At 35.7% G+C, this 13695-nt stretch overlaps 1 protein-coding gene across 2 annotated transcripts in view; it reads left to right on the top strand.

Annotated features, from left to right (window-relative positions):
* Positions 1 to 13695, top strand: part of EXO1 (exonuclease 1) — a 36948-nt gene that overhangs the window by 11506 nt on the left and 11747 nt on the right. Inside the window, exons 6-9 of one of the 2 annotated variants that reach the window (XM_060285331.1) lie at positions 867 to 1054; positions 1732 to 1828; positions 8408 to 8633; positions 11634 to 11877. In XM_060285331.1, coding sequence (XP_060141314.1) covers positions 867 to 1054; positions 1732 to 1828; positions 8408 to 8633; positions 11634 to 11877 — 755 coding nt within the window. Of the gene's footprint in view, positions 1 to 866; positions 1055 to 1731; positions 1829 to 8407; positions 8634 to 11630; positions 11878 to 13695 lie in introns of both variants that reach the window. The other variant, XM_030868585.2, reaches the window with a different exon arrangement.

Below are 13695 nucleotides of genomic sequence, written 5' to 3'. Positions count from 1 at the left end.
AGTACAACTGGATTCTTGTATTACTTCCTCATATAATTTGATGTGGTATCATGTGTCATGTATTTTCTAGAAAACTTTGAGACCCCATACATTGCTGCTCTATAATTTCTCTGATGTCTTTACCTTAAAAAATTAAACATACATTAAAGAAGCTTATTCCTACCCCCCCCCCCCTTGAGTAGTTCTCTTAAGCCCTTAGAGTCTGCAGAGCAGAATTTCCATTTTCTGTCTCCAAGGGTACAAGATGTGAGTCCTCAGGACTAAGGGTGGTGTACTAGAATAGACAGATCTCAAGGTTGGGAGGTGGTGGCAGATTTCGGAATAGAGCAACATGTACTAATTAGCCTGTGACTACAGGATGACTTCAGTTCTCTGCATCTTCTCTTCTTTGTCTCTGAGTTTGATATAAAAGATTTAAAACCCCTTCCAGCTTTAATCATCCATGACTCTAACAGGAATTAGAATGTTGACTTCATTTTTAAAATATGATCTATGAATATTTGGGTTTTTTTTAATTCTTAGGTTTTGTGTGTTGTTTGTTTTTTGCTTTCTAGATGAAATGGACTTTGAGGGTGAAGAATGTATCTTAAAGTTATACCTAGGAATGTAAATTTGATGTGTAACTGAATTTTTCATTCTTTGGATTAATAATAGAAAACCCAAAGAAAATACGGTTATAGAGACTTAGAATTTTAAGTCATGACATGGTTGTGTTTACTGGTAGAGGTTTTTAATGTAGATACAAGCAATTGGTTTTTCTATCCCTCCTCATCCTTCTCTAATGTAAAGTGATGGGTGTTGGGAATAATGCATTCCCTCTTCTTTACCTGCAGATAACTCATAAATATTTTTACATTCATTATTAGGTTATCAAGAAAATTGGACATTATCTCAAGATGAATATAACAGTACCAGAAGATTACATCAAAGGCTTTATTCGGGCCAATAATACCTTCCTCTATCAGCTAGTTTTTGATCCCATCAAAAGGAAACTCATCCCTTTGAATGCCTATGAAGATGACATTGATCCTGAAACACTAAGCTATGCTGGGCGGTATCCTTTCTGAAACAGAAGGGTAGAACTTTGCACTTCTTCCGTATTTTTGTGGTGATTTTTTAGTGAGACATTCAGTAAAAAGTTTGCAAATTGTTTTTTGCTTTTTTTATAGTAAAATCTTTATTTTGTTAAATTTAATTACAATGCTAGGGAAAATTTAGAGTAACTTTTTGTTTAAAAACCTGAGGCTCATCCATTATAACTTGCTAACTACTTAGATTGACTTGACAGAAACATGTACAGTCAGTCACTTAAGGTACATACTCCAGAGGTGGCACTTAAGAGAACCCCTCATGGCAAGCAAGCTCAATTAACCAGGAAGAATGCTCTGAACATATGAGTATGCCAGTTGAGGATGCTCTTCCCACAGCCACTGGCCACGTACATCCAGGGTGATGTAGAGCCGTGAGTCACATAGGCAGTCGCCAAGACTTTCCTCTCTGTCTCCCTTGACAGGGAATAAGTGATGCCTTGGGACTTTGCTTCAGAAAATAGCCAACTCCTGCTGTGACTAGTAAACTATGCCTGTGGTTTCAGTAAAGCTGAATGTGGAAAGTAAGTAGGGTCCATTGAAGTCATAAACCTGTGACAATAGAACACACTTTTCTGTCTTATTACAGTATCATTTGTTTGGTTGTTAATAAAAGCATTTTTCCTTAATCTTACCAACCTAGATATGTTGATGATTCTATAGCTCTTCAAATAGCACTTGGAAATAAAGATATAAATACTTTCGAACAGATTGATGACTACAATCCAGACACTGCTGTGGTAACATATTAAAGACTTCTTTCTAAAAGAGCACATTTTAATTATGTCTCGGGAACTGTGACTAGAGGCAAATCTTCATTTAGTAAACATCTTTTAAGCATTTCTATATCCAGGCATTATGCAGGGTGTAGATTGAAAACAACTCGATGTTAGAGAAAATATGTATATTGGTAATTTCCTTAAATTAAAAAGTGACCACAAAATGTATTATCAAACCTTTACACTTGAACATTTCATTTGAATATACCAAATGTTTGATGACCTTTTTTCATCTCACCCCCATTCAGCCTCTGGCAAGACCAAACCTAGAAATACCTCCCTTGGGGAGTAAAAACTGATTTTTCGCTCATTCACAATTTAGCAAATACTTACTGAGCACCCCTGCTATGTGTCTCTGAGCCCTATCCTGTTTTCTTCTACTTTTTCCCAATTGTATGTATGTATCTCTTATGATACACTCTCCCACCATTCTCTCTTTTCTGTTCATATTTCCATTCAGACTCTGTTCTCATTTATGTTCAGATTTATTCCTTAAGTAAGTTCTTATGACTCTAATTATCTCATTTATGCAGAGAACTCACACATCTTTAACCCAATCTCTAGTCTGTGTACCAATCACATAATTCTAAAAGTCTCCTGAATCTACATAAATGCTTTCCTATAATCTATCCACAGTCAAAAGCAAACTCTATTTCTTATCAGCTTTCCTTAATAACATTTTTTCTTTTCAGCACTTGTTACTCCATAAATTATGTCTCTATTACTTATTTTCTGATTCTTCCCGGTAGAGTGTAATCTTCATAAAGGCAGAGTTTTGTGATATTCACTGCCATATTATATTTACCATGTTTTTTGTTGAATGAATGAATGTCAGTTACATGATCTCTTTCATTCAGACTAGAAGACTTGGAATTTAATTTTTTTAAGTGAAGTATTGTTGACTTACAATATTATACAGTTGACCCTTGAACAATGTGGCTTTGAACTGCACACATCCACTTACAAAAGGGTATTTTTCAATAGCAAATACTACAGTACTACACGGTCGTTGACTGGCTGAATCCGCAGATGCAGGAGAACTGCGGATATGGAGGGCTGACTATAAATTATACTCAGATTAACTGTATTATTCGAGGGTCAACTGTATTAGTTTCAGGTGTAAAACATAGTAATTTGATATTTTTGTAGATTATACTCCATACAATGTTATTATAAAATATTGACTGTATTCACTGTGCTGTACATTACATCCTTGTAACTTATTTATTTTATATCTAGTAGTTTGTACCTCTTAATCTCCTTCACCTATTTTGCTCCTCCCCCACCCCTGGCTTCTTTTTCATTGCTAAGTCCTTCTGCTTCTTTTTTGTCTTTCTGGTTAATAGTTTCTCCTTTCTCATAGTTATCCAGATCTTTACCCTTACTCACCATTCAGTTCTTTACTAAGCATTTGTTAAGTACTATAACAAGCATAGTTAGGTTAGCTAGTGTTCTGGAATATAAAGAAAAACAGTGTAATCCTTGCTTGTGAGGTACTCATTGTCTAAGGGAGAGACACATGGTTATATATATAGAAATATGGTAAGTGCTATAATAGATGTATTCGAGGCTCCCTGGAAACAAAGGGCATGCACTTAACTCCACCTAAGGAGAGAATACTTTTTTTTTTGGCTGTGTCGGGTCTTAGTTGCAGCACCTGGGATCTTTGTTGTGGCATGCGGGATCTTTTGTTGTGGTGCGTGGGCTTCACTCTGCTTGTGGTATGCGGGCTCAATAGTTGCGGCATGAGGGCTTAGTTGCCCTGCGGCATGTGGGATCTTAGTTCCTTGACCAGGGATCAAACCTGCATCCCCTGCGTTGGAAGGCAGATTCTTAATCACTGGATCACAAGGGAAGTCCCTAGGAGAGAATACTTTTTAATAATCATAAACATTTCTTGAGCATTTGCTGTGTTCTAAGTGCCATTCTAAGCAACTTAGACATAGTAATTCATTTACTCCTTAACAAGCCTCTGAGGTCAGTACCATTATTTCCGTTTTACAGATGAGGAAACAATTAGAGCGAGGTTAGGGGACTTGCCAGCTCACAAATTTAATCAATAGGGGAGCTCTGATTCCAAGCCAAGCCCTCTACTGTCTCCTTATAGAGGAACTGGTGTGTATCCTGGCTTTACAAAGATGAGTGGGGGTTTTCAAGATGTGTGAGTGGTTCCACGCTGAAGAAAACAGCATGTGTGAAAGAGGATAACATGTTAAAGGTACTCTAAGTAGTTCATTCTGGCTGTACCAAGAATGTCTTAGTGTTTACCAGGTAAAGGAAACAGAGCACCTTGAGAAAGAAAAAGAGGTGAGCCTAGAGAAGATGGCCACTGACAAACTGGTGACCAGTTGAGCATTGAAAAGAATCGTTACTGTCAGCTGAAATTAAGCTTGTTAAGAGAGCACAAATTCATGATGATACTAAAAAAGAATTTTATGTTCATCAACTCAAATTATATAAACCTTACACTCAGGTTGCTAGTTCCTTTTTTCTGTTTTCTCTTGTTCTGTATCTGGAACTTCTATTAATTAGATATTGGATTTTTCTGGTCTTCAAATTCTGGAACTTTTCTATCTTACTCATGTCTTTGTCTTTTGCTGTTTCTGGGGAAAACTTTTTTATTTTTTCTTTCAACTTTGCACTATCCAGTATGTAGCCACTGGCCACATGTGTCTATTTAAATGAACATTAAATTAAATTTTAGTTCTTCAGTTGCATTGGCCACTTTTAAAGTCCTTAGTGGCTACCATGTTGGACAGCACAGAACTTTTCTATCATTGCAGAAAATTCTGTTGAATTTTTACTTTTTACTATCATTTTCATATCTAAGAACCCTTTCTTTTTTTTTTTTTTTTTTTTTTTTGCGGTACGCGGGCCTCTCACTGTTGTGGCCTCTCCCATTGCGGAGCACAGGCTCCAGACGCACAGGCTCAGCGGCCATGGCTCGCGGGGTCAGCCGCTCCGCGGCATGTGGGATCCTCCCAGACTGGGGCACGAACCCGTGTCCCCTGCATCGGCAGGCCGACTCTCAACCACTGCGCCACCAGGGAAGCCCCAAGAACCCTTTCTTTAATTGTGATTTTTTAAAGATTTTGTTTTATTTCATGGATGTAATCTCCTCTTTTCCCCCACCCCTCTCAGAATATTAATTATAATCTCTTGTACATTTTCTTCTGCTCTCTGCATTATCTCTGTTTGCTTTGGATTTTTTTTTTTTCCTATGTGTTTTGACTTTTCTCTTTCATGGTGGAGACTTTTTTTTCAAACACCTAGAGCTTCTTGTCAATTTGTTCCTGTTTGGGAGAGGCACTGAGAAGCTTAAGAAGCTTTGTGTGAATGAGTGGGGCTTATAGTCTTGGGTTTTACTCTTTGGTGAACTGGTTGGAAACAAGCTGCCTTTGTTTTGTGAATTCCCAAACATCAGCATGTTTTCTCTGTACAGTTCTTTTTTCCAAAAAGGGATCCTCCAATTTCTACTTAACTATGTAAATGTGGCTGTTTGCATTTTGAGAGTAAGAGAGGGAAATGAACTGGGGTGGACCAGGAAGGGGTAGGGCTGTTCCCCACTATTCATTATTTAGCCTTTCATTTGATCGTTGTCTTTAGACAAATGGATGTTTTCATCTTCTGAAGTACCTACTGTTTTTATGTTATTGTTTCTGGGTTTCAAAGGTCCAGTCACTCTGAAGCAGATGGGTGTGAATTGACTGTATGGACAGATTGAACATGAGCGCCCAGGAGTCAAATAAACCTTTTTTTTAGCCCTCCCCCTACTTGTGGCCTCCATGGTACCTGATCCCTTAAATTTCTGAGTCTTCAGGTTTCTGTATGCGGAATTTGTGGGTTGTTTTTTTTTTTTGGCTGCATTGCGTCTTCATTGCTGTGCATGGGCTTTCTCTAGTTGCAGTGAGCAGGGCTACTCTTCGTTGCGGTGTGCGGCCTTCTCATTGCAGTGGCTTCTCTTGTGGAGCACGGCCTCTAGGCATGTAGGCTTCAGTAGTTGTGGCATGTGGGCTCAGTAGTTGTGGCTCGTGGGCTCTAGAGTGCAGGCACAGTAGTTGTGGTGCATGGGCTTAGTTGCTCTGCGGCATGTGGGATCTTCCCAGACCAGGGCTCAAACCCATCTCCCCTGCATTGGCAGGCGGATTCTTAACCACTGTGCCACCAGGGAAGTCCGGAATTGGTTTTTTACTGATATTCTTTTCTGCAGATGCTTGAAGACACTTTGATCTTTCTTGGGCTAAGTTCTTTATTTTTTTCTTTATTGAGGTATAGTTGATTTACAATATTATATAAGTTTCAGGTGTACAACATAGTGATTCACAATTTTTAAAAGTTACAATTTATTTATAGTTATAAAATATTGGCTATATTCCCTGTATTGTAAAATGTATACTTGCAGCTTTCTTACACCTAGTAGTTTGTACCTCTTAATCCCCTATCCCTATCTTGCCCCTCCCTCCTTGGGCTAGGTTCTTTAAATTCTTCTCTCTATACTCTTGTCTTCACTGTGGTTTGGAAGTTACAGATATCTCCTAAATTTTCTGTAGATGGTATTTGTGTTTCTTTCTTCTTATTGCTTTGGGGATGATTTTTTTCTTATTGACTTATTGACATATTAGTTTCAGGTGTACAACATAGTGATTCAATATTTATATACATTAAGAAATTATCATGATCAGTCTATTTACCATCTGTCACCATACAGAGTTACAATATTATTATTATTATTATTATTATTGCCATCTGTGCAGCATGAGGGATCTTGGTTCCCTGACCAGGGATTGAACCCGTGCCCCCTGCATTGGGAGCATGGAGTCTTAACCACTGGACCACCAGGGAAGTCACATAGTATTATTTACTATACTGGTCAGCCCTCCATATCCATGGGTTCTGCATCCAAGGATTCAATCGAATTGGGTCTGTGGTTGGTTGAATCCGCAGATGCCCGCAGATATGGAGGGCTGACCATACTATTCCATTTTATATAAGGGACTTGAGCATCGTGGATTTTGGTATCTGAGGGGCTCCTGGAACCAATCCCCTGCAGCCACTTAGGGATGACTGTATTCCCTGTGCTGTACATTATAGTTCTGTGGCTTATTTACCTTATAATTGGAAGTTTGTAGGAAAAGGGAACTGAAAAGTCTTTATTCTGCTATCTTCTTTACACATTTGAATTACTGATATTATAACTTCATCAGAATGATCCTCAAGTTTTTCCTTTGAGAAACTCAAAAATAATTGGTTGTAATGAAAATGTTCAGATACAATTGGGAATGTTATGGCTCACTAAGATGGCCATCCTTCAGAAGTCCAGATCCTTATCAGATTATTTTTTTCATAGAGAAATTTCTTTCAGAACCACTAATTGTACATCAAACTAATTCTTATTATTTATCTAAGATTTATTCTTCCCAGTCAAGTTTTCTACTTGCCTATTTCTCTTTTTTTTTTTTAAATAAAACCATCAGTGGGATCTAATGCCATGAGCTATACTGCTTAAACTATCTTTATTATACCTATTCTCTCAATTATTCTAAATTACCTTCCTTGTTAATTCTCAGAGTATATTATGAATAATGTTACCTCGTTTTTATTTATTTATTTTTATTTTTAATCCTTTCTTTAAGTGAAAGATTAGATTCCAGATTCAGGTGGGACTTTTTTGTCAGGTGGAATTCACACCCTAGTACCAACATTTTTTGTACCAGTGTTAATTTTTCCCTGTGCCTCTCCTACTCTATTAGAATATCATTGACGTCCTATTAGCAGATCATTTTCATCTAAAATATATTTAGAAAAAATAATAAAATAGTTATTAATTGTGAATAACTTGTTTTAGCATTAAAAATGATTATTTACCAATCCTTACTGTCAATAAGTTCTTTCTTGGAGAAAGTTTTGTGCATGACTCAATGTAGACCAAAGTAGCTTTCTGTTTAATACATAGGTATTGTCTACTAATACATACCTATTTAATACATAGGTATTGTCCACTAAAGAAGCTATTGTTTTGTAAATTAGATTGTTTTGGTTTGAACTCATCCAAATTCTAGAGATGGGATAGTTGATTAAATACATAATTTTATGGTTTTAATTTTCAGGTCCTTTGTAAAGGGTATGTCAGTGATTATTTAGAGGCTTATTGCTAGATGATTATTAAACTAATTAGTATTGTATATTGAACTAATACTCAAATTTTAAAAGTACGTTTTTCCTGGTAACGTTTCTTCAAGTGTAGTTTTATTTCTTGCACTGTTCATCTTAGGAAGATTCATTTTTTTATTTCTTAGAAATGAGCTAATGAGTTTGCTTGACCCTCATTGGGAGAGAAACAGACCTAGGAATACAAGACACATTTAATGGAAAAGTATAGGACCAGCAAAGTAGAAAATGTTATTATTAGAGGACAGATATTTCATCAAAAGCTGTTCAAAGGGGTAATTTAATTATTTACTTATAATTTATGTTGATACAGAGGGAAATGATTTAACTGTTTTTCTTCTTAAAGTAACCTTTTTCCTTTTACTATTTTAGCCTGCCCAATCAAGAAGTCATAGTTGGACTGACAAAACATGTCAAAAGTCATCTAATATTAATAGTATTTGGAATAGGAACTATTGCCCTAGACTTGAGCTGGACATTGTTTCAGTTGCTACAAAGGTGAAGGAAAATCCAAGTACTGTGGGCATTGAACTAGTGATTAGTACTAAAGGATTAAATCTTCCAAGGAAGTCATCCATTGCAAAAAGACCAAGAAGTGGTATGTATTTTGTTTTTGTGAAACACTAGTGAGAATTGGTCACAGTTTAGAAGCTTTATAGTTTTAGTTCTTACATTTAGGCCTTTGATCCATTTTGAATTAATTTTTTGTATGGTGTGAGGTAAGGATCAAGGTTCACTTTTTTTTTGTATATGGCAATCCAATTGTTCCAACACCATTTGTTAAAAAGATTATCCTTTTTCCATTCAATTGCCTTGGCACATTTGTTGACAATCAGTTGACCACATATGTGCAGGTCTGTACCATTGGTCTCTTTTCCTGTCTTTATGCCAGACACACTGTCTTGATTTCTGTAGCTTTTATAGTCAATCTTGAAATCTGGTAGTGTAAATCCAGTAGTGTAAGTCCCTAAGTTTGTTCTTCTTTTGAAAAGTTGTTTTGGCTATTCTGTGTTCTTCACATTTCCATACAAATTTTAGAATCAACTTGTCAATTTCTTAAAAAAAAAAAAAAAAAAAGCCTGCTGAGATTTTGATTGGGATTTAGTTGAATCCATAGATAAGTTTGGGTAGAACTGACATCTTAACAATATCAAGTTTTCTGATCCATTTGTTTAAGTCTTCTTTAGTTTAAGTCTTCAGCGATGCTTTGTAGTTTTCAGTGTACAGGTCTTGCACATATGTTGTCAAATTTATCTGTATATTTCAGATTTTTGATGCTGTTGTAAATGGTATTTTTAATTTCAATTTCTGGTTCATTGCTAGTATATAGAAATACACTTGATTTTTGTATATTAATCTTGTGTTTTGCAACCTTACTAAAATCACTTATTAGTTCTAGTATCTCTTTTTAGACTCTCTAGGATTCTCTATGTAGGCAATCCTATCACCTGCAAATAAAGATAGTCTTGCTTCTCCTTTTCCAGTCTGGATACCTTTTATTTCTTTTTCTTGCCTACTGGAACCTCCATTACAGTGTTGAACAAAAGTGCTGAGAATGGAATACTAGGTATTGGGAAAAGGTTTTTTCTTTCCACCATAGAATATGCTTAGAAATGGAAAGAATCCATTTCTTCTCTCTTCCTTCTTTCCCTCAGACATTACATGAATGAATATCTGACAACAAAACCAAAACAAAGCCCTTGCAAACTTTTAGTTCATGCCCTTATCTTTTAAATTTAGGTATAGATTATTCATGTTTGGCCAAAATGTCCTGATTCCTTATGAACCTAAATCTTTTTCATGATAATATCTCTGAACCTTTGTTTCCTCTTCTGAAATGGGAACAATATTGCCTATCTCACAAATTTTTGTATATGTGATATAACATATGAAAAAGCCCTGGTACATAGCAGGTACACTGTACATATTAGTTCCTTCCCTTCTTCTACCATCAAGGTAGGCTTATTCATTTTATGTAGAGAGCTCATCAGTAAATTACCTATGTCAGACTAAGTCTGCTTCGTTATAACTACCATTTATCAATGGATTTTGTCCACAGGCACACACACAAACACAAAAACAAAACAAAAAACAGTAAATGTTTTCCCTCTTTAATGTGACAGCCCTTCATATATTTAGAGACAGCTATTGTGACCCTCCTAAATTTCTTTTGCAAGCTAAAAGTTCCTTATCCAGGTTATGCTTTGGATACAATACAAATTTTTTAATAATTTGTAACTACTACAGTGAGTGGTTGTTGAGATGTGGTCTGCTTACCATAGATCCTATTTAGAATTGTGGCACTATTTCAGTCCTTCATCCAGAAGCTGCTTTTACTACTGCAAACTAAGATAACATGAGCTTTTAGTAGTATTCTTGTCATTTTGCAGGCATTTACTGAGTTTATAATCCACCAGTTGCTGTTAAGCCAGGTAGTTATATTTTTAAACTTAAATATGGGTTACATTATCCTTACTGAGGTAATCTTAATTCATTATAATCCATTGTTCTGCCTATTATTTTTTTTTCTTTTTTGAACCTTTATATTGTCTTCTAACATGGGTATTATGTCACCTGGAAATTTGAGAAGTATGGTTCAAGTATGTTTTAAAGTTTCGCTTAAAATATGTATACTAAGTCTATGAATTTCTCCACATAGCTAGTCTAACAACCTTATAAAAAGAAAATGAGATTAGTGTGGTGTGGCTTCTTGGTGAAGCCTTGCTGGGGATCTTACGATGTTTATTTTTTTCCTCTTCTGTAAGAGCTCCCAATTCCCTGCATAATAAACAGATTTTTACAAGTTTACTGACCTATAGGTTTTTTTTACTCTATACATTTTTGAATTTGAGGTATCACCTGGTCTGTAGTATTTTGGCACCCTCAACTGTTTTACCAACTTCTTAGAGTCATGAGCATTTACTCCCATGTGAGTGGAAGCTATTCAGACTGAGAATTAGTTGGACTAATTTAAAGTACCTTAATGCTATCTCTATGTCCTTGCCCATTTCAGCTGTAACATCTTACATTATTTAGTCTTATGATTTATTCTTATACCAATAAAATGCGTTCATTACACAGCAGTCTTCTAGAGCCCCATAGCTATGTAATGAAGATAATAGCTAGAGCACAAATTACAGGACAATCAAATACACCTCAAAAACCGTAACTCAGTGATGGTGTGTATATATAGCTCCTTGAAACATTTTTTTTTTAATGTTGAAACAATATTTTTAACCAAACATTAGTTTAATCATACATTTAATTCATTTTTTTTTTTACATTCAGAATTAGACCCTTATTGTATAATGAATGTAGAGCCTTACAGAATTGATTGTACCCTGAAATTTTGGTTTAGGTAATTTCACATAAAATAGTACAAATAATTGACATTAAATCATAGCCAATTTTTGAAATCGTAAAACACAGCCAAGGGAATTTTTTTAAGTCATTCTTTTATTTCCTTTTCTGATGCATGGTTTAAAAAAAAATAAGACTTCATCTTTAGGACAATAGGACATGGACTGTGAAACTAAGACCAAATGTCTAACTATGCATGAAATAAAGATTTACAGATAATTTTGTTTTTACTTAGAAGAGCTATCAGAAGATGATCTATTTGGTCAGTATTCTACTTCCTTTACAAAGAAGATCAAGAAAAATAGTTGTGAAGGTGATAAATTATTGAACTCTTCTGAACGGTTTATGCCTGACCTGGTAGATGGAAATACTATTAAAAAAAGCTTAAGCATACCACCTAGGACAAGAAACAAATTTGCAACATTTTTACAGAGAAAAAATGAAGAAAGTGGTGCAGTTGTGGTTCCAGGAACCAGAAGCAGGTATAGTTATATCTAAAGAATGTTGTGTGTCTGTTGTATTATATACTCTGTTGGTATTTATTTTAATTGTCTTGAATAACATTGAATCTAATGGGATAGGTGTAAGACCTGGCTTAATCCAATTACAGTTTTTTATCATGTATTGCTTTAGTTCCACTGTCCCTTGAACTTCTGTTACTTTTGTAATCTCTCCATGGAGAACCAAAATAAGAATTGTAGACCTTACTACATTTTGCATTAGAAAAACTCTGTTACTTTGGGGGTTCCTCCTCCCCCCACTTTGTTTCTATTTTTTTAGTTTCTTTAAGAGCTAAATATAATTTTGCGAAGTATTTTTAGAAATCTATTTAAATGCAGATGACTATGGATTTCTCATATTAATTGATAATCTGATACCATACTAGATGCTGGGTTACAAAAATGAGAGACATAGTTTTTGCTCTTGAGAAACATGCAGTTTTTCGTAGTTGGAGAAGTAGGTCAGTAACAAAATCTTTCCATACAGTGTGGTAAGTACAATGACAAAATCATGCATGAGGTGTTTTGAGGGCATCTAATGCTGAGGCAATGGTTGGAAATGGTGGGAGGGAAGGGATGAGTGTTAGGTGCTGTTACCTAGGTTTAAATGATGAGTGGGTGAAGCAAAGAAGGGAGCCAAATACTTTCCCAGCAGACTCATGCAGCTTGGACAGAGACATGGAGGTGAGCAACAGCACAGAGCATGGGGTTAACTATTTGCTGTTGATCACTGCTATTATTACTTCTGCCACAATGTAAGTTGGGAAAAGGATGAAAAGGGAGCAGAAATGTAGATGATGAGGGAGCAGAAATAAGCAAGCCAGTTCATGAAAGGCTTGTAAGCCAATCTAAGGAACTTGAGTCTTTAGGGGTGATGGGAAACATTTAGAAGGTTTTAATCAGGGGAGGAGTATGATTTGATTCCTGGTTTAGATAGACCACTCTGAACACACTGTGAAGAATGGATTCTAGAGGTCCAAAGCTGAGCAGAAAGATTAGTTAGGCTGTTGCCATAGTCCCTGCTAGTGAAGATGAGAATTTGAAGAGTCAGTATAACTTAGGGGTTAGGAATTTGGACTCTGGGGTTAGACCACCTGGATTTGAATCCTGTCCTGTTTACTCATGAGATGTTTGACTTGAGCAAGTTAATTTCTGGGTGCTTCTGTTTCTTCAAGGCTAACAAGTATAACAATCTTAGGATCGTTGATAGAATTAAATTATTACCATAAGTAAAGTGCGTAAAATATTGCCCAACAGATGATAAACGTACAATAAATAGTTCTTATTTTATTGACTTCGGATAGTGGTACCACAACTAGAAACAGGAAATTTAAGTGTTAGAAGTTATTTAGGCATGATTTAGTAACTTTAAGAAAGAGAAACTTTATCAGCCCCTGTATTTCTCTAGAAGACTTAGAATGAATATTTTTTATTTTTCAAGTTTAATAAACTGGGTTGCAGCCAGATTTGTCTAACCATGATGATAGGAGAAGGACATGAAGGAATGAACCACTGATAATCCCTAAGCCTCCTTTAGGGGATGTTTCAAACCCTTCTCCCATCAAGTCTTTCCAAGGAAACATTCACAGTACAATGAAATGATCATTTTGATTCTTCCTTTGTTAGTCACTCTCATTAAAAGTGCTTGTTAACAGTGGAATAATGAAGAAGTAGGCCTCAAAAGATGGAAAATAGGGTTCTAGATGATTTATGCTGATTTATACATTTTAGAAAGTTGACTTCTGTCATTCAGAGAAATTTTTGGAACTCGTGTTTTATTTTTCCATTTGGGTGAAAATA

This window comes from Globicephala melas, chromosome 1 (assembly GCF_963455315.2).
Source record: "Globicephala melas chromosome 1, mGloMel1.2, whole genome shotgun sequence".
In the NCBI taxonomy this organism is placed as follows: domain Eukaryota; kingdom Metazoa; phylum Chordata; class Mammalia; order Artiodactyla; family Delphinidae; genus Globicephala; species Globicephala melas.
The sequence above is the reverse complement of the archived record's forward strand: the minus strand, read 5'-3'. Positions and strand labels throughout refer to the sequence as shown.